The sequence below is a fragment of the Phaethon aethereus genome (genome assembly GCF_964289735.1).
Source record: "Phaethon aethereus genome assembly, chromosome: Z".
In the NCBI taxonomy this organism is placed as follows: domain Eukaryota; kingdom Metazoa; phylum Chordata; class Aves; order Phaethontiformes; family Phaethontidae; genus Phaethon; species Phaethon aethereus.
In genome coordinates, this window is record NC_138577.1 from 14,912,263 (window position 1) to 14,933,503 (window position 21,241).

Below are 21,241 nucleotides of genomic sequence, written 5' to 3' on the forward strand. Positions count from 1 at the left end.
CACTGCTGAGATCACTATGTGAACAGAATTTTCAGAAACACCTGTGAAGCAACTACTACTGTACCTATTTTACAAGTAGGGAAACTGAGTCAGAGAAAGGTTCTTATGGCTTAGGCATGACTGCATATAAATTAATAGCAGTGCTAAGATTAAGGCTGAAGAATTAGTAACTACTGGGTGTTATTTACCAGAACACACTACCAGGGCACATTTTTTCCACATTGCAGAAATTCTTTTTGTAAACTCTAGTGCTGGGCAACTCTGTAATTATGCACAGAACACTTTAGGTCAAAAAAAGCAATAATTTTTGCCTCAACAAGTTTACATGGAGCTTTAGAAACTTACTCTCACTACCAGTAATATTAATTCAAACATATACTTGGTCCCTGATTCTCTCTTAGGCCGCTTTGTACTGCTTGGACAGTAGCGGACCAGATAGTCAAGCCCTTAGAGTATGACATAAGGACTAGTTCCTATAGCAGCCTCAGAAACCCGTACTAACTTCAGTGAGGCTTTGTACTAGTGCAGAGATGAATTCATGTGGAACTAATGGCAGCACGGAGGCCTAAGTAAGAAACTGGTCTAGCTCTATTTGCTTGTTACCCAGTTGTCAAAATGTAGTGCTCATTAGGTGCAGAAACAAAGCGTCCGGTTGGATTCTTTATATCTGAGAAATGTCTTTCCCATATAAAAAGAAAATAATCGGTAACACTGCAGGGGAATTTAAAATCTTATTGAAAAGAAGAGAACTCTACGGCAGCTTTTTTCATCAAGAATAATTCATAAGCCCTTCCTCTATGCAGTATATTATCTACTTCCACCTAAAAATGGACTTTGACTACCTGGGTCTATAGAACATGAATGAGACTAAAACAAATGCCTTCTAGTCCCACTGCTGTCTTCCATAGTGTGAACTCCATGTTCCAGCTGGGCTCTAATCACTCTTCTCCCATCCTGTAACACTGAGATTTTCTGTCCTACGCAAGACATTTCTGGACTCCTCTGACTTAACCAACCTGCTGATGTCCCTAACAGCATGATGAGACAGACAGGGGTCACTAACACAGGAGTTATAGCTGTTTCCTTACATCAGCAGATGTCAATAAGCTAGTTTAGGAGATATAACAGCATATTTTAGCTAATAAAATTTGGCATAAAGATATTATCTGCTCTATGGATGTACCAATCTAAAATATGATTAAAAAAAACCCAAACAAACCAGAAACTCAAAGGGATTAAGAATTGGAACTATCAGTTTCCAGAAGTGTTCAATGTTACAGCATTTTCAGGAGGTACCCAGGTTCTAACATGATCTAGAAGTGAGCTTGAATGCTTTGCTGCCTAACAACACTGAGGGTGCAGTTTCATGAAAATTTTTAGAAAGTCTAAGTCTGCCTATCAGGCATTCCCACTCTCCTCCAAAGCACATCTCTACCTATTCTCTTGTGAAGATACCAACGCTTGTGCAACCACGCGATCAAATTACCTCAGGGAATTGACCAGGCTGAAAATTAACCCAGTAAAGTAAATTCTTTTTGCAGCAGGATCAATTCTGTGATCCAAATTTCCACACAGCCACAGTTAGCACAAATACCAGTACTAGGCAATGAGGAAGAACATAGGGTCAGGAATGGGCAGCTGAGTTTCACCACCCATATGGTTAAGGTATGTTCCAAATAAAGCCATGTGTTTCCTAGCTGTATATAGAAGACCTACACCAAATAAGCACCAAACAAGCACCAAACATTTAACATTCAGTAAATTGTAACTAGTTATGTCAATTAACCAAATAACTAGCCAAATAAGGAAATAAAGCAGTTGGTGCTGAGTACAGAACAAAATCTAAGACGTCCTGGCTGAGAAGTTTAGGTTACCATGTCAGCCCATCTATGGCTTCCATTTGTAAATGTACCTCAAGCACCATTGATCTGTTCCCAGCAAGTTAAATGGATCCAGGCACTCCCTTACACCACTCCCTCAGGCATTGAAACCCACCACTTAATCATCTGGTAAGACCTTCCAAACCCAATTAGCTGCTTCTTTGCAAGTGCCTGTGTTTCTGAAGGTAGGCATGGGTAAAGCTACTTACCTCCTGATGTTGTCTTGTTGTGTAAAGACCTAATCACAAGGGGATTGTCAAATGTGTCTGTCCTGGTTATCCCATCCCATCCCATCTGAAGCACATCTACAGGATCAGGCCCCACAGAGTAAACAGGCATGGACAAGACTTCTGAAGGTTAGTAGCTAGTATGTATATGCATAGCATAATTACAGGCAAAACCCCAGAAGTCAAAGCACTCGGCTGCAGTAGCAGGGGCTATTTCCTTTTCATTAATGCTCAAGATGTACCTTTTACATTAATCTAGATTTTTAAAAATAGCAGCATAAATAACTTTCTGAATCTGATACAGTGAAAAATAATTAAATGGCTTCAGTATGACTACTCATAATAGTAATTGCTGTTTGAGAGAGCAAATCAGGAGTGCAATCTGGGGCATAATAAAAACTGCATGTTACAGTCAGATACGTCAGGTAAGTACTATACATATAATCATGCTCAGATATTAATACTACTTTAGAAGAGTAAGTCATGATATCTTTTCCCCTCTCTTCAGGTGTAATCCTTGGATTCTCTCTCCGGTCATATAAGATGAGCTATCGGGAAGTCAAGTACTTTTCGTTTCCAGGAGAGTTACTAATGAGAATGCTGCAAATGCTGGTCCTGCCACTAATTGTATCCAGTTTAGTCACAGGTAAAAAAATAAAGAGTTTTTCTTTTAAATAATTTGAAAAGATGCACCCATCGAATCATAAAAAATGAACATTCCATGTCCTAGAAATGTTATAACCATGAGAAAGAGAAGCCTCTGCTGTTGCTGTTTTAGAGATAATGTAACAAAAGGTTTTAATTAATATGCAAAGAAACTAAAAGATGCTTTTCCCAATTCCAAGACAATCTAACTGTATAGGTTACTATATGTAGCTGCTATGAAACTGACTCTGTACTCCACTTCCTTTTACCTTCTGAACTGGTATTTCCTTCACAATGTCCTATTGATATCAAAGATAATGTATCTCAGAAAAACAGTTCCAAGACCCAAGAAAGTTTAAACTATAGATTGTGGGCAATAACCCATGCCTGTAAACCCAGATCTGTAGAACATCTTTCTACCTCCTAATCTCTTAGCAACAGATTAGAAATAATAGATGATAGATGAGATAGACTGAATAATGTGGAAGAAACTTCATTCCATCAGTTCTGGTTTCCTGTCTTCTGGTCAGCAGCTCTATTAAGCATGAAGCCCTCTTTGATGACTTTTTCCTTGAGCTAGAGATATAATAATTAATTTCTTATGATGATGTCTGCCTTGTCATTCCATCCAAGTTTCATGGAAGAGCTCTCAGATTTTTTATGAAAGTTCCAGATGTACTTGTGATATATTTATCCTATTAATGATCTGAAGAAAAGAAAGCATGGTCTTTGGTCTATCAGGAAATCAGTGGTACAGCTTGGAGAACTTACTCAAAACTGCTCACTGTGCAGTCCTAGGATCTAAACAGCTAATACACTACTTCAATTGTCAGAGGATCCAGAGACTATAAGATGCTCTCTATTTCACTGATTTTCAAATATTTTAATATTAAGATCTCCTCTTGCAAATGCAAATGAGCATAGACCCCATCTTCACAGACACCAAAGGTAGTATGTATACAACAGCAGAAAACTCGGGCATTCACAGTCACAAAAACATTTGCCTTCACAAATTTCAAGGAGAGTGTAAAGCTTGTTTCTATACACACATACTGTATAGATAATGAAATCTTAATGCACACTGAAACTAGACCTAAATTTATAAATCTTGTAGGGGAAACAATAACGGGTTTTATTCCCAACCAGTGTATAATTCTGTTACATGCCATGTCTCCTGGCTGTCTTCTTGTCCCTTTCACCTAAAAAACTTCCTGGGTTGGCTGGACAGTGGTAAGAAGAACCATTAAAAGTAGAAAAGGAGAGACATTTACCCTTCTTCAGTGTCAGCTAAGACTGGCATTGCTGCTTCTTTTTCTAGGATGATTATTGCAGGAGAAATTATCTGCTCAGTTCCTTGTAAGGCTGCATCCATATTGGTTCTCTGAGAGAACTCAAGGTAAACCAGGAAATTAAGTAGATCATCCTGTACAAGGATTTGAATTCACTTTCAATATTCTTAGGAGAAACACTTTGTTCAGGTAAAGCTCAGCAAATCCACCTCAGAGTGTCACAAGCATCACAAGGAGCTGGTCTTGTGGTAAAACAAGCTTGTTTGCTCTATCACCAGGTCGCAGTGGAGGTTTTGTGAAATACAAGAACAACGAGTTTCCAACTAATTCTATTCCGAAAAGAATCTTCCATCTCTGGATTCCAACAATACCCTTCTTTTTGATGGCTTTTTTTTTCTCTTTTAAATTCTTTGGAGTCCTTTATCCTTTTTATGCCCTTTTTTAATAAAAAAAATTTCCTTTATTATATAAAGGCTTTTGGCAAAGAGAAATCTATCGATAAGATTTGTTTTATTATCATATAACTGCCTTGAAATATTAAGTGGATTATTCTTAGAGTTTCCATTTGAAGTAGAGATGGTAATTTTCAAGATTAATAACAACATTTTAAACTTCTTTGGTTGGGCAAGGAACAATCAGAGAAACCTCAATGGAATTCACAAATGACAGATTTAATAATTTTTTAAAATATTTGAATACAACAAGACTTTGTAATTTTTCATGGGATTAAAAGACATTTTCCAGTTTATTGCTAAAAACTGTAGAAAAACTGTTTTTTTCACTGAACAATACATCATTTAGCATACAAAATGTTTTTTCTAAAAAAAGGTGCTCTTACATATTTGCTGCAGAACTCTCATAGGCACGTAAATATTCAGGTACTATCAAATAACTAAATAGTAACAAATTTTTTAGTTCAGGTGTACTACTTCACAGGTTTACTACCGTGCAATTTTATAGATGTCATTAGTTTATTTTTTTCATACTTTATAGGATAATTCATTGGGTAAAACTCTTATGCTTCTTAAGTCAGTCCTAAGACCACTTTTGACATCCATGAGGTAAACCTCTTATTTCCTGTATTTTGTTTGTCAAAGCAAAGCAGATGCCTCTTTAACTAACCTCAAAAAGATTAATCCACGCTGATAGTATAGTTGTTTCTTCCAATTGTAAATGATCTGAATAAATATTTTTTGCTGTTTGTAGGCATGACAATGTCTCCCAGATATGATGTTCTGGGTTTCCATTTGTATATATTTAAGTGTGCTCAGTATAACTGATTATGACAATATCAGAACATGTGGTCTCTGAGGTATTAGAAATGGGCTGGGGATGATTACATTCCTTTGCAAATTTTGGGAATGTCAAAGAAATCATAACAATAAAAATAAAGTAATAATTACAGAAGCTATGGCATGTTACATAAGTGAAAGATAAATAGAAAAACTGAAGACATTTGCTATACAGGTAAACAGTTCTGACTGTTCTGACTATTCACAGACTGGGAAAATAAATTATAAAAGGTGAAGTAAACCCAGCCACATTTCTCTATAGTTTGTTTCTGTGCTTTCATGAAAGAAACAGTGGAGAATCACATTCAGAGGTCTTTATACACTTTTGCCTTACAACTTACCATTACTGGCTCAAGCAGGTATGCAGTTTTCTCCATGAGATTCTATCTTCTGATGTGTATGTTACCAGGCATGTACCGACATCTGCTTGGGAGAAAATAGAGATTATTTGCATACCTTTCACCATCTTTTACTGTTTATAGGAAAATACAGGAAAACATGATTATATGACTATCTGTATTCTTCATCTTTTGTGGTTTATGCACAAATGCAACTGCATACCCTACGTTGGTCTCTATTCTCTGCAGTCTTTCAAAGGGGAGAACTCACCTTTGGAAGTTATTTTTTCAACACATTCATAGTATTTACCACTACAAAAATTACAGAAATTGTTGACAAAGTGCAGAAAGCTGGAACTTCCATGTGTGGATGCCTCTTAACTAACCTTGGATGTACATACGATGCTTTTGATTTCACCTATCAAATGAGTGCAATGAATGGCGACGATGTTAAAAACAAGTAGTAAGGAATATGATGGATTCCCTCACTGCGATAAAAACTAAGGCACACGAAGTGACTCAAGTAATAAAACAAATTGAAAGTACAGATCACAATTAACAGCCAAGTTGCAGACACTGTTGCTTACCTATAATGAAACAAGGATAATATTCAAAGAAATATCTGAACTTGAAATAATCTCCAAGCCACTCCCTTACGTAAGTCAGGAAAAACGCAGCATCTGGGTATGAACAGATTCAACTGCTGAAAACCCAAATGTTGCCCAAAGCAACTTGCAGATATAAAATGTGGAAAATCAATGCTGTCACACGTTGTATAACCTTAGGGAAATCGTTTCCTTCTTGCATCTCTGCTTTCTTTCTCCTTTCAGAGGTAGTGCTGCTGAAGTTTTTTTTATCGCTACCAGGCAGAAAAGAACATAACTGTATATGATGGGAATTTTAATGGAGACATGTAGATTAAGTTGTCAGAGCTCAGCAGATGCAAACTATATAGCTGTTTTAGTTGTATCACCACAGAGATGGAAATAAAGTTAAGCAAATAATTACAGCAAGAATGGTATATAGGGCTGTCACTGAGACAGTTGCTGTAGAAATACTACACCCCAAGTTACCTAGTGACTGCCTGCAGCTATCTATGATGATATCACCAATAATGAGATATACATAAATAGACCATCTTTTTTTACCTGAAACAACTGTTTAGAAGGAATGTGTTAGCCATGAAGTTTAAAAAAAAAATTATCCTGAAGTTAGCACGTGGTGTGATGGACCTAAATTATGTTTTATGCCAAGGAACTGTGATACAATGGCACATTCCCCCAGCTCCAGATAGCAGCTGTACCCAGTCTTCTGTAAAGACATAATTCTAGAAAATACTACAGTCTCATGTTATTAAATTTAAGAAATTAAGTTTTATATTTGCCTTTCCAATATTTGGAATGAGGCAGTAAGTGATCCATCAACTGTAACTGGGCGCAAATGCTATTAAATCTTACCAAAACATCTATCCTCTCGTGAATTATTAGCACTTTTCATTTTGGCAATTGTAATGTCCTTTATTAAGATATTAAATGAATAGCAGTAAACGGACAGAATTTTTAAAATTTGCTCATCCTAACCCCTCACAGCAGAGCACACAATAGGAAGGCATCATGAAGAGACCTGTGCATCACCTCCTCAAAAAAGAGGCTGGGAATCCATCCTGTGTCCGCGTTTGTGGAAGCAGGAGCCATACTGCACGTAGTCTCTATCTGGTTCCAATGTTCTCCCGCCTACTAGCAGACAAGTCTATTGTGGAGTAAGGGCTGCCTCTTACAACAAGGTCCCAGGTGTTGTGTCATATCAGCGACAAATGTTTATGGTAATTTCAGCAGATAGAAAGTCTCTCACTCAGCAGGATTCCAAAGCAGGGAACAAATACTGTGGAACCAATGTTATCCTTCCTCCAGGAAGTAAAAGGAGGGGCCTAGCGGTAATTCTCTTTAATTCATTCTGGCAGAACAGACCTATAACCAGTGCCTGTGCAACATCTTGGGTACTCACGGTAAAGCTGGAAGCCAAAAATGTTAACAGAAGTCAGTCTTCCAATTCTGTATTTTAGTTTAAGAAATACAGCATTCCTGATTCAGTTCATATAGTTCATGCATGAAAATTGAGAAACAATTAGTCAGCATTTGCTCAGTTTAAGTGGTGATCAGAGCAATAAACCCATTTTCCAAATTCTAAAAATTGGAAATTTTCTGATTTTCCACAAAATTCTCTGATTTTTGCATGTCCTAAAGAAATTATTTTAGAAATCAAAGTAATCAAACCCCATTAAATCAGTGCAAAGTTTTATACTGATCTCAGTTGACTTCTAGGCAAAAGAAAAGAATCGACAGATGATGAGTGAAGCACCTTTTGGACTGCAGGTGTATTTGAGCTGCCTGCCTATTTGTACTGGAAGTTTTCTACAGAGGAACCCCGTAGGTATCTCCTACGGTAGTAAGCTTGCTATGAGTAACCAATCCATGAACAGCCTATGAGTGTCGTATTTTTTTACTTATGCCTTTCTTTTAATACATAAAATATTATCAAAAAAGTAACTTACCTTCTTTTTCAGGCAACTCTTCCTTCTTTCACCCAGTACTATATAAGCATGTTAACGTTGTAAAAGCTGAATTGCATGGCAGCTTTAATTTTATGCACTTGCATGTTCAATGCACACATCACTTTATGCATCCATATAGGTATTTACATAGGCAATTTGCATAACTAGATGACAGTGCTATTTAATTTAAACATCCAAATACTCTTTTCCACACATAAAGGAAAACTCATGCTTTGATTGTGTGTGTACAAAACCAAGACTAGCTAAAAATGTGGGCATGAAAGTTACTAAGTTTGTAAAGATTCAGCCATCTTGTTAATGGGATTTCCTGTAGGGAGAAAGAAACAATTGAAGAAATATTACTAGTGTTGATCCATGTTCAGTAACAATTTCATCTCAAACTAGCATCTTTATGGTAGATTTGGGCCAACAGCAGCTAAAAATACACAAACATGAAAGCTCGTACACATAATTACGTTAAACACCTGCACTTCAGCATCTGCATTACTGTATAAAACAAATGTCTGTCAAGTCTGGCATATAGTCTTAATAATAATTATTTAGACAGACAGTCAAATATTAAAAAATTGGAACCTTCTGATACTGTTCTCCTCCACAGTCTTTAAAGGAATGTGGGTAGGGTAAGCCTAACAATTATGTAATGTAATTCTGAAGTATTTTGCACAAAAGTTTTTAAGAGTTAAAAAATTAGTTTAAGTAGCAGGCAGCTACATTTTCAAAAATCAGTAAGAAAAAAAGTTATTTTGGAAATTATTCAATACCTAGAAACATCAGTTTTCAAATTGAAACACAAAAAGAACTATGTGCAGATTCAGTGTGTGTTAGCAATCTGTTTGACTATGATTTCCTGAATATGTTTCCTGAACAAGTTTTTGGAAAGAAAGTGCTCTAGAAAGAAACAAACTATACCCAGCTGGAAGTCAGAAAACATTGTGCAGGGCATGTATGTTAGAAAATCATAATGAAATGTCATGGATATTTGTACAATAAATACAGCTTTGAGTGGATCCTTTACTCAGAAAGTGCTACAACATATCTTAATCTATGCAAATACTAAAAGCAAAGATCTACAGAGATGATCACAAAACAAAAATATAACTCACTTCTGAACTATTTCTGAAACAATTTTGCAATAGGAAATACACAGCAATCTATCTTCACAAGAGCCTGAGAGAACAGTTCTAAATGAGCCCAGATCCCACCAAAAATTAAAATGCAGTAAGAGCAGAGATTAAATTTCTGCATATAATGACACTCCGTATGAAATAAAATTTGATTATACCTTAATAAAGAAAACCTAAACATGATATGCAGCATCCAAAAGCAGAAAGTACGCAGCAATGTAGTTTTTGAACTCTCAGTCTCTGCAAGCAGTAATGCACAAACAGCAAGGGTGTTCAAGAACAAAGTGTGCAATAATTAAAGAAAGCAAAACTAAAAAACCCTTCTAAAATTATTCAAGTTTGCTAGAAGCCCTTAATTAAAGATTATTTAAATATAATTGAAAAATTCAGCTTTTCTTAATAGGCCACTACTTTTGTTTTTTTCACAAAATATTGAATAACAGGTTGTTACACACTTTTATTCAGTTTGCATTCTGCATGGGATTCCAACTGAGATCATGAGGTAACAACCTCCTGTCCACAAAGACTTAGTTTCGATTTTTTGTCTTAGCTCAACTGCGTAACATCAAGACTTTGCTCGCTGATAGGCAAGTCACTGGCAAAACAAAAAGCAAAAACTATTTGGAAGAACACGTAAGAGTTAACGCATGTGAGCACTGATGGGCCACTGTAAATCCACACTGTCTCTTTATTAACATTTCTATTTCAATGAAAGGCAGAAGGATTAAAAATAACCTAGAGACAACTCAAAGACAAATTTTTTAGTCTAATACAAACAAATATGAATTGGATACAGAAAAACAGCATACCTGAAAATTAAAAAACTCAGAAATATTGCAAAATGTAAAATTAGCTACATTAGATTTTAAATGGAAAAGGACATACTGTTGTACAAAATACAAAACTAAGTATCAACATTTTAGGAATTAGGACACTGAGAGCAAGCATTTTATTCAGTAAGACTGGAACTATAAAGAACTACGTTTTTAACAATGAACAACTGTGATAACATGTCAGATGAACTAGAATGGTGCCAAGTGCAAAGTAATACACCTGGGAAAGGGGAACGTGCTATACCTATAATACACCTAATCACAAGCTCTCAGCGGGCCATTAGTACACAGGCAAGTGTTCTCAAACCCACTGTGAACAGTCTGGAGAAGGTGACACGGCTTATCAGTGGGATGGGGTTCTACTGAAATGTCAGGAGGGATTAAACTTTTTGTCTTGAAAGAGATACATCTGTGGAAGATTGCCATAAAAATGCACAGAAATCATTAATCGTTTCTAGAAGCTTAGATGGAATAACTATTATTATATCTCATAGTTATTTTTCATAATAAAGGAAATAACTAGGAAGTGCATTTATAATAAATAAAAGGAAGTACTTTCTCACACAGCACATAATTAGATTGTCTTGTACAGTGCCACAGCCAGAAGTTAATAGTTTCAAAATGAAACTAGAGACTTCACAGATACAGCCATCATTGACTATTAGATTTGGGGAACTAGCAATATAGGAAGACCCTTGTTCCCACTGGTGGGATGCAGGAAGGGCAGGCAAGGGCAGGAACATGAACATTTTTTGTTTCTTGTAGTCTTTCAGTAACAATCTGTTGTCAGGTAGAGCTGAAGACAAAGAAATGGGTTGGGAACAATAGGACTAATTTCCCATAGATTTGTGTTAGAGTTACACTCTATGGAATTTCATATCAGATAAAGGGATCTCACTGTTTAAGATTTCACCTACCAATTGCTCTAAGGCAATCACTGGGTCCTTTGAGACCCAGTTCAAAACAAGGTAAAACTCCTCCAGGATCTGACAATCATCTCACTTTCAACTAATGTAAATTGACTCCATTGACATGAAATTCGACTTAAAAGTAAAAGAGATAAGGCAAACCATATGTCAAGAAAGGAGGAAAGAACTATGCAGGAAAATATCAGCAGCTCTTAATTATGCCACTCGGGAAGCTGACAAATAACAAGAGTGTAAAAGCCATATCAAAGTATGACAAAAAACAGCCTGAAAACTTGTGAAGAGTTACTCCCAGAGACAGGTACACCGGCACTTCGTTCAGGCTTTAACAGCTTTCACTTTCCTACTCCTTTCACCTCTTTACCTCTAGCCTGAATGCCGTGATCTGCACCCCCATTTCGTACATGTGAACGTAGCACAACTCCATCGTATTTGCTTCCTTGTCAGTTTGTCTTTGCTGTAACTGCTCGTGAAGACCAGAAGAATCTGATCAAGAAAGCTCCCGAGGCTGCGTTTTGGGGACTCCAGGAACATTACTGGGAGTACCTGCACACCAGCAGAAGTAACACACATTGTCATTGCATCAATGCTGTAAAATCTGGCAGAGACAAAATAGTTTCTGAATCGCTGCATCAGCTACACAGATCATTGCAGAAGGACCAGCTGCAGACCAAACCAGACACAGAACGTTGTCATCTTGCAGAAACAGAAGACTGTAATGCTATCGTTAGGTCCTCTACCCTTGTTTTCACTCCTGATCTTTTTCCCTGTTTTGATAATGGGCAGTTGTTGACCTATAATATATTATTTCCATTTAATTCTCAAAATTAATTGCTGGATCTCCTACACACTGGCCTTCAGCCATGTATTTGGATTGGAAACTTCTATAAGGCAGATCCCTCATTATCATCATTACTGGAGGCACAGATACGGAATACTCATCTCCTGATAGCACTGCTGGATGCCCCACCTGAATTCTGAGCAATGAAGAATGAGGAAAGTCACTGTGCACCACAAGAGCTACAGGACTCAAGCCTTGGGTCTGGGTTCCAGTAAGATGTCGGATTGGCTGGAAGAGGAGGAAGGCTGCCAGCTAATTGTTCATCTTGTTATGCAGCCGCATGACACAGCTCTCACTGGTGATGGAGATTAAGAAGGAGAAAACAGAGACACTCAGCACAGAAATCTCTTAATGATTTATTGAGGCTATGGATATAACTAAGGATCAGTAACATCTGGGATTTCAGCTGCATGTTAGAGAGTCACAAAGCAGAGCCTGCGTCAGCTGCAATTCCTTTCATCCTATTAGCATGTATTTTTTCTTTCTCTTCCAGGCTGTTTCTGAATATTTTTTATTTCATCCAGTTCAGGCATTGAGAAATGAATGCAACAAAATATAAATGACGCTGTTGCATATGGCATGAAGAGTGTCTCAAAAGATACCACAGCAAATATTTAAGTGCTTGCCTGGTTGCTAGGAATTGCTTTCCAGGTGTGTCCTATTTCCTTTTCATAGTTGGTAACTTTTTGCAGAGTTGTGGCTGGCACAGGGTAAAATACCTTTTCCATATTCCTTTGTTGCAATGCTCTCTTCAGATGAGTGCCTGAGGCAGCCATGAACACAGCAAAATGTTTGCTGAAACACAGAATCTCCTTACAGAAATGCCAGCCTTTTTTAACTGGGTAGAAAGTCTGTCAATGTGAACTTTTTCAGGCTTGCACAATCAGATCTGATTTTCTTCACGCAAGTGAGTCCAGGGTGGTGTTATACTGCTGAAGTTTGATGCAAAACTCTTGTACCATACCACTAGTCCCAGAAATGACTGGGTTTTGTGGTGATGGTTTGTTCTAGAAAGCATCTGTTTTGACTAGGTCTGGCCATACTTGGCCACTTCTATGCACTGCCACAGGTATTTTACTTGGGCCACCCTGATGACACATTTTCCCAATTACACAAGGCCTTTTTCCTCTGATTCTCTCTAGAACTCGAATCTTCCCAGGTTTGACTGAATGATGCCACTGATACATACCAGGGCAAAGTTAATCCAATTTACCTAAAAGCCCACCTATGTGTCTCTGGAAAGCAGCAAGTGTTATCTGAATTCCAGAAATGGAGGAAAAAGAAATTCGTACAGGCCCCCACCTGTTCTCAGGGTTGGCTTTTCTTGACTCACCTGTCTCAGTGTTTCTCAGGTCAACAAAGTTTGTATATTTAGCCTTTCTGATCTTGGCCAAGGGCTTGTCGTTGTAAAGCATGGCATTTCCATCTGAAAGAGGGACACATACAATCAGGATAAACACAGACTCCCCAGGGGTTTGTACACTTAGCAAAACAGGGCACTTTTGGGACAACCACGAACTTTTAGTTCCTGCTATCAGGAAGACAGTTATATCTAGCAAAATGGCAAGCACCTGGTATGGCAAGCTCTTAAGTTTTTGTTCCTCAGCTCTCCAGACACAAAAGTTCCATGTATTCCTTCTATTGATAGTATCTTGAAAGAACTTTTTTCTCTGCAGGAGTCCATCAAAGCCAGATATACCAATGCTGATCTACAAAGAGAAGTAAAAACTACTAGGATACAGAAAGACTTGTGCAAAAAAAAGTCTAATTATTCATGGGGCTATATCATGTGGGAAGTGAAAACATAAAATTCTTTACAGTTTCACACAATCAAATAGCAATTCAGTTCTAATACTGAGTAAGAAACATGCAAATAAAGGAAACAGTCAAGTGCTCAACTCTCATGCCAACAGATGCTTTCAGATCTTAATGTTATTCTTAAAGACCCATCATCTCTGGAAGCCAAGTGTCAAAGGAAATTAAATTCCTGGCCCCCTGGTTGTGAAGAAAAGTTCAAAAATAGATCCTAAGTATATTCTGAAAACTCAAGAGTCCCACAACAAAGAGCACTTATTTGAGAAAATATTGGAGTTTAGGGTGTTCCAGTATTTGGAAAGAGTGACTTGTAATTCCTGACTAGTTAGAGTTACCAGACCTGGTATTAATCTTTAAGCAATATACATCTTCTCTACTTCACTGAAGAGTTTGAAAGGCTTCAAGCATGTCACAAATTGTGAAGAGTTTTCTGGACTAAGTACATAAACATAAACATTTCTTTAGATGCCTCAGTTATTCACATTTTCAGGATCAGACTCCAGTTTGCAATAACTATATATTTAAACAGAACTAATGTTTTTTCAGATGATTGCACCTTTTCATCCTCAGAGAACTATACCCCTAGCTCCTTACTAGTGGTAGATAAGAGAAAGTGTACAACATAACAGTAGAACTACACTATTTGCACTAGAATTAACATACTGATGCTGATTCTTTCCTCCATAAACAGCTCTTTTATTTTCTCTCTGCTCGTAAGCAAAGCTAAATACTTACTTTATTCTGACATTTCACCACCCACTTCTAGCTTAGATCTGAATACTTAGATAATATCAGAGATTCTCCAGTGAATATAGTTTCTATTCTGAGCTAGAGGAAAAATAGGTTTTGGTCAAGAGTTCACCTAATGAATAGCTATTTCATTAATGAATAAGTTCTTGCACTGAAAATCAGCTTTGTCCAATATTTGTAATTGCAGTATGTCTTAACTCCCCAAACCCTGAAAACAGAGTTAAAGAACGTTAGCTTACGAAGCCTGGCTAATACTGTCTCAAGGCTAATGAATCTGTGCAGAGAGCCCACATCCATAGAGAAAATAAAGCTTTCAAATTCAAGATAGGATGTTTAATAGTTTGTTAAAAAGTAAATAGCCTTCTTTTCTGTTCTGCAGAACGTCACAGCCCAATAGCAACCGTGACCTAAAAACACCCCAAAACTTTTCTCTTGCATCTGTTTAGTTTAAAACCAGCTGATAAGTTCTTTGGTACCTCAGACCTCTCATAGAAATTCACATACTCAATCCTGCCTGCAAGCAGACGATGCCCAGACGGCACCTGTGTAACACTTGAACTGTGGAAGCCAAAACCTGGTTTTCAGCCATACTTAGCACTGCAACATCCTGGAACAGAGATGAATAATATTACTAAAAAGCACTGATTGCTACCGTCAGGCATTCGAGAGGAAGTCTTAACTTCTTTGCATTGCCTCCTGCAAGTCTGTAAGGTGGAGAAATACAAAGCAAAAAAATGTACAGCTTTGATGTTGCAAGGCTGTAACTGAATCAGTGACCCAAAGTTCAAGAGGTCACTGAAACATAGGAGAGAAAAGGAAAACAAAAGCCTGTTCACATGAAACTCCATTTCCACACTTTCATAATGAGTTCTCAGAACAGCCTTAACATCATTACTGAATTGTGAAGAAAAAAAACCCAAACCAAACCAAACCAAAAGACTAAAACCAACAAGTTATATCAACAATTTAAAACGTACTAGATTAATAGCAGGTAAAGTAATGACTCCTTAGTATTCATGTGGCATATTACCAGAGGACGTTAAATTCACAGATAGGAATTATTTTTTTCCTAAGGTTGATTTGACTGTTACCTATTAAATCCTTGGGGGAGGATTTAGGGTGTAATTAAATTCTCATTCACTGTTATGGTCCATAAAAAAAATGAAAGCATGCTTATCTTGTTATGCATTAGAATGTTCTTATTAAGATATTAACTTATAGATTGTAAGTGGTGTTTTAAAAGGCTGATAGTTCATCAATTTAAAAATGTCTGTACAATTTTTTTTCAAATTGTCTGCATCAGATCCTGCACTCTTTAAACAGGTTTTGCTATACTTGATAAAGGAAGTCTCAGATTGTTTCTAGATTCTTCGTTAATACAAGATTCTTTTTTTTTATGCCATATAAAACTTTACATGCAGAATTTTTCTTATCAAACCCAAGTTATTGTGATTTTTTGAAAAATTAGAATCTAAAAGTACTCTGTATTGTCAAACTAGTTACTGTTCTGCAATTTCTAATGCAAATAATGACTTAGAGACATGGAAGTGTTCCATGCCTTTCCTTTTGACATGCACGCATAATACTATGTAGTAGTACATCTGAATTATACCTGAACTATTAGAGGGGCTGAGGCCCCACTATACCAGGTCCTGCACCAAAGTCAATACAGTATTGGGGGTGATGTCTTTCAGAACAAACTTCCCCAGATTGAGATGTCATGTCAACATTGCTGACTTCACTGTCGCAGATAGACAACTGAGCTGATTTTATATCAGTTGAGGAGCAGGATAGCAACATCCACAAGCAGCTCTCTTCAAAATTATTTTCATGATTGCATCATGTGAACACAGATAGCACTAGAACTTGTCAAAAATTAAAATTATACTTGAGGTATGAAAGGAGGAAAGTCAGCAAACAAAGCGTGAATCCATCAAGAAAAGCCCATGGAAGTATACATACTGTTGCAAAATAGTACAAACTTTAAAAATGCCTGGCACATAAGAAGGAATGTAATAAACTAAAAGGATTACAAGAACATGTAAACACCAGCAGGGTGTGTGTAACATAGACAAAAAAGAAAGCGACAGCTCCATGAGCAGCTCGGATAAATTCTCTGGAAAATCAGTGGATAAAACAGCAGCAGATGAATGAACTGCTGGCTTGAAAGCAAAATGAAAATTTATCACTTCTAAGTTGGACACAGATGCACCAATCAATGTTGTGTCACTGACAAGATATATATATATAAAAAAAAAAAGACAGAGCAATTTTTATTACTAGTAGACCTGGTACAGGGATAGCTAGTAGCTACTGCAACAACAAAAAATACACAGGATTCTTTAGTGATTGGACAGTTACTAAAGTAACTTCAGATTACTCAAAAAAATCCAGTCTTGTTGAACATATCCAAAGGCAATGTCACACCGTTGTTTTCCAAATTACCTTAATATTGCTGAATTAGCAAAGAAAAATGATCTCAGTGCTTTAAAAATTGTTCTAAAATTAAAATTCCTAGCAGAAATCCAAACGCCAGGTTGTTGCCAGATGCATTACTAACACACTACCATTACCTCAAATCTTAGTTGAGTCACATCCAACTGGGCAAATCTTCTTTCCAAATGACGGCTGCTGCATGTAATCTATAAAATTATCTTAACTAGTGTGAGATCCTTGTGGACAATCATCCAAACAAAAAACACTACCACTGCGATAGACTCTTATTATTGGCAGTTTTAGTGAAGAAGCCAAGAACCAGCTGGCCAACAATACTGGATTTCGTTTTGAGTGAGAAGGTGATGCATTCAGCATAGCTGTGACAAGTTACAGATCAGTACCATTCCATACCCCAAATCCCATGTAATTTTGCACACAGATGGGGATATGTCTCTGTCTTTCTTTAGACAGGCAACCTTAATTTTCCATTCTTTAAATCTCGCACCTCTCTGACTAGACTTATGTTCACATCATTTTTCGAGCAACTCAACAGAAGTGTCTCTTCAGACATATGTTATATACAGAAGATGTAAAAGCAAATTCATTTTTATATTAGACTGCTGTATAGCTACTGTTCCCCTATGGACACTTCTAATCTCACATCTGTATTCTCAAGTATCTCATATTATTTTTTCACTAGCTGCTAAAGTAGATCAGGAGTGATTTAGCATAGTAAATAGTTTACAGCTTCATCACATGGTATACTGCCAGTCAGATAACAGAAGCACTCTACATTTGTGGAATGTTGTTTAATAAATGCTGCACATACAAAAACATGTCTTTGAAGGATTCCAGGCACAGTCTGCCAAAACTCAGACCAGTGTTTTAACAGAATAAAAGCTTCATGTTTTAAGAAACTGCATTATGGATTTTTATGGAGCACTAAGTAACGTGCTTAACACCATCCAGAACGCAAAGGTATCTTTATCCGTGGTATGTTGCCAAGATGCAGTGCGTTTCATGTTTAAAATAGATGTATTTGGCAGTATGTTCAGAATAAGTGAAAATTAATATTTTCATCCTTGGGGAATAGATGCTTCAGTAGAATCCTTACAACTATGAGCATATTTATTTCAGTCTTGTAACAACATGTCCATAGGATTCCAGCTAACTTAATGTGCTTTGTCTTATCAGCTACCACAATGAACTTTTTTCCTAATTAAACTGAAATTATTTACCATGTTATGTTATGCTTTTTCTTAAGCAAATGTGCTCATTTTTTCAATTCTGATACAGAAAATAAGCAGCTTTATGCCCAGCAGGAGAATCCCATTTCCAGGAAAGCTTGGTCCAAATGTCTTCTCATAAAAGGATGTCTTTTTAGAATTGCACTGTACAGGTAGCAGCAGTGTTTTGTTACCAAAAAAAAAATGTGAGCTGCTATTTTCTGTGTTCCTGGGTCTCTGATTCTTGGCTTAAAGACAGTCAGTCCTTTGTACTCTGTTATTACAATGAGGTAACCAGAGAAAGAGAGTCTTGGTTTGAGACTGTCAGCTGTTACTAATCACTGCTCCATGGCTTGCTGTGAATCCCTGCTTGCCTCTCCCTCCTGCTCTGCTTAGCACACATAAAGAAGATAAATTACTCCCTAGTTTCCCTTCAAAAAGCATATTGTTTGGCACATTCCAATACTGTGAGCAAAAGATGGAATAATGTGAAGAGTTAAATGGGTATCTAAACAGCCCCACAGCAGGGTCCTTCTCAGGCAGATGTGAGTTTCAGGAAATTTATTTTCCTGCTGGTTCTCCAAATGTATTCTGCTATCTTGCAAACCCAAAAAGTAAATCAACTATAATTTTCAGGACAGTAGAGTATATTCCTGCAGTAATGCAAATATCACTGAGACTCAATAAAAGCAGCATCTAAGTGTACCACTTTTACATATTTCGTTTTACTGGGAGGTGTAATACTTTGGTGCCTATAAATTATTTAGCAACAACAAGCACAGTCTGAGGAGGTTTGTGGAATTCTTCCCTGCCTTCACTAACTGATGCTGTCCTGATACAAAGAAGAATTTTAAAGGAAGAAAAATCAAGTTATCTGTACATGGAGACAAAGAAAGAAAGAAGCAAGCAAGGCTATTGAATACCCTACCACGAAAACAGTTAGGCTAAAAATAACAATTGATTTGAACCTCAAGCTCAACAAATTTCTAACCAATGCTGTATAACATATTTGCCTGTTGTATCAGAATGTTGTACTTGATGGTCTGATGGTCCAGGAAATACTTTCCAGCATAGACTACTGTCATATGTTTTTTGTAAGATGACGACTAATCTTGATGCACTGAAACCAAGCAGAGTTTCGTAAAGTGAAGTTATTCCACTGAAAGAGCAGTATCAGGGATGAGTAACAACAAAATGGTCTTTCATTATGCATGGTTAACTGAGAGGTGAAAATCACTGTAAAACCACTATAGGTTATTTGGGTCTCCACACTTTACAGCAGTCAGTGATGTTCTGACATTATCTTACCAGATACCTTGTTTCAGAAAAATTTTGCTTCTAATGACTAAACAATGGCTAGAAGAGCATGTGTTTGCAGCCAAGAGGGTGAAGGATGAAAAAACATGGTCAGTTACACAATATTTTCACTTAATAAGAGTTGGAAATGGATGGAGAAAATATATTTGAAGGTAGCACACATCATACGTATTTGCTAGCATATTTTTACACTATTTACATCAAAAATATGGGACCAACTGAAAGAGTACATGGTTCAGTTTGCATCACTTTTGCATGTGCAGAAGCTTTCAGAATCACTGGGAAGTATCCAGCATCCACATTCAGGTGCATATCAAAACTCTTTGAATAACAGAAATAAATATGTATGGCAGGGCTAGGTTAGCATCCTCTAGAAAAGGTCTTTTCTCATCATATGCAACCTTTCTCCTCAAGGTAGTAGCAGAGAATCCACAAAGAAAGGTACATCGCTTTATTTAAGGTCTTATGTGGACTTTTCTATACGTTATTAAGTCCCACCTTTCTGTTAAAGTCTGATTTCTCTGATTCACTCAGGCAGTGAGGTTGTTTTCTTACCTGTAAGAGGAACATGTGTGTATCTTCATAAGGGTATATTTTTATGCTGGTTTTTTTTTGAAGGCAATTTTGGTTTGAGTAGCTGTGGCCCTCCAGATCTAACCGGGACACAGGGAAGTAAGGAATGCTTAATTTTCTTCAGCAGTGCTGCCACCAAAGTGCAAAGGATGCAGTTTAACAATACAGGCAACTTGAAGTAATGGCAAACAGCTGCCAAAATGCCTGTTTTCTGTCCCCAGACATGCTCATCTTCTGTTTCCCTTGTACAAGTTCTGATGTTTACAAGACATGATTCTGAGATGATTCAGAATGACAAACTGACAGAAAAACTAACTCTACAAAACCCAAAGCTAATAGTTTTCTAGCGGCAGGGAATACGGCAGGACTACAAAGCTGCGGGGCAGGTCTAGTCCTTTAGGAGCCACTCTATGCCATTTAATTGGCTCATTGAATTGTATTACTATATCCCAGCCATGGGTTTCATCAGTCAACTTGGCTCATGGTCATGTAATTTTGGATCGAATACAATTACTAATTGTCCTGTGAGGTATTTGCCCAGTGTTCTTAATGGGCCTGGAAAAATTAATAAAATATCTAATTTCATTATTTAAATTTCCATATTTGAGTAAGGAGAAGATAAACTGAGATTTGGGGTCAGCCTGTCCCATCAATTCATGCAAAAAGGCATACAGAGATATATTTCAGACATGTATTTTATGTGACTTTAGGAAGTTATTAGCTGTATTGATTTAATATTAATTAACTCCACCAATGCATATGGCGCTCTGAAAATGTTATTTAGCTTTTTTTTCTTTGCAATTTTATTCTTTTGCTGCTACTGCTATTAAAAATAGTAATCTAGAGTTTGGACCTGATCTTGTGAAGGGCCTAATTGTCAAATTTTTAAACATTATTTAACTTTTGTTTTCTGGGAATGCAAAGCACCACTCAAGATATTCTCAGCGGCTACCAGAATAAAGCTCTAGAGCTTACTCGTATTAATTAAACTCAGGCAATACTTCCACTGTCTTTACCTAACTATCGCTTTAGAATTTTTCTGTCAGCATGTTTCGCTGTGACCTTGCATAGTGTTATTCATTTCCACAAATCCTCATCAACATACACAAAAGGGATTGTTCTCATGGTCTCACACTGAGAGTTTACTCATCACACTG

At 37.0% G+C, this 21,241-nt stretch overlaps 1 protein-coding gene across 4 annotated transcripts in view; it reads left to right on the plus strand.

The window, feature by feature from the left end:
- SLC1A3 (solute carrier family 1 member 3) overlaps positions 1-21,241 on the plus strand; it is a gene marked incomplete at both ends in the record, with an annotated part of 62,942 nt that overhangs the window by 16,060 nt on the left and 25,641 nt on the right. For 3 of the 4 annotated variants that reach the window (XM_082012804.1, XM_082012805.1, XM_082012807.1), the window contains one exon: positions 2,616-2,753. The exons of the other annotated variant lie outside the window; for it this stretch is intronic. In XM_082012804.1, coding sequence (XP_081868930.1) covers positions 2,616-2,753 — 138 coding nt within the window. The remainder of the gene's footprint in view (positions 1-2,615; positions 2,754-21,241) is intronic. 4 annotated transcript variants of the gene reach the window in all.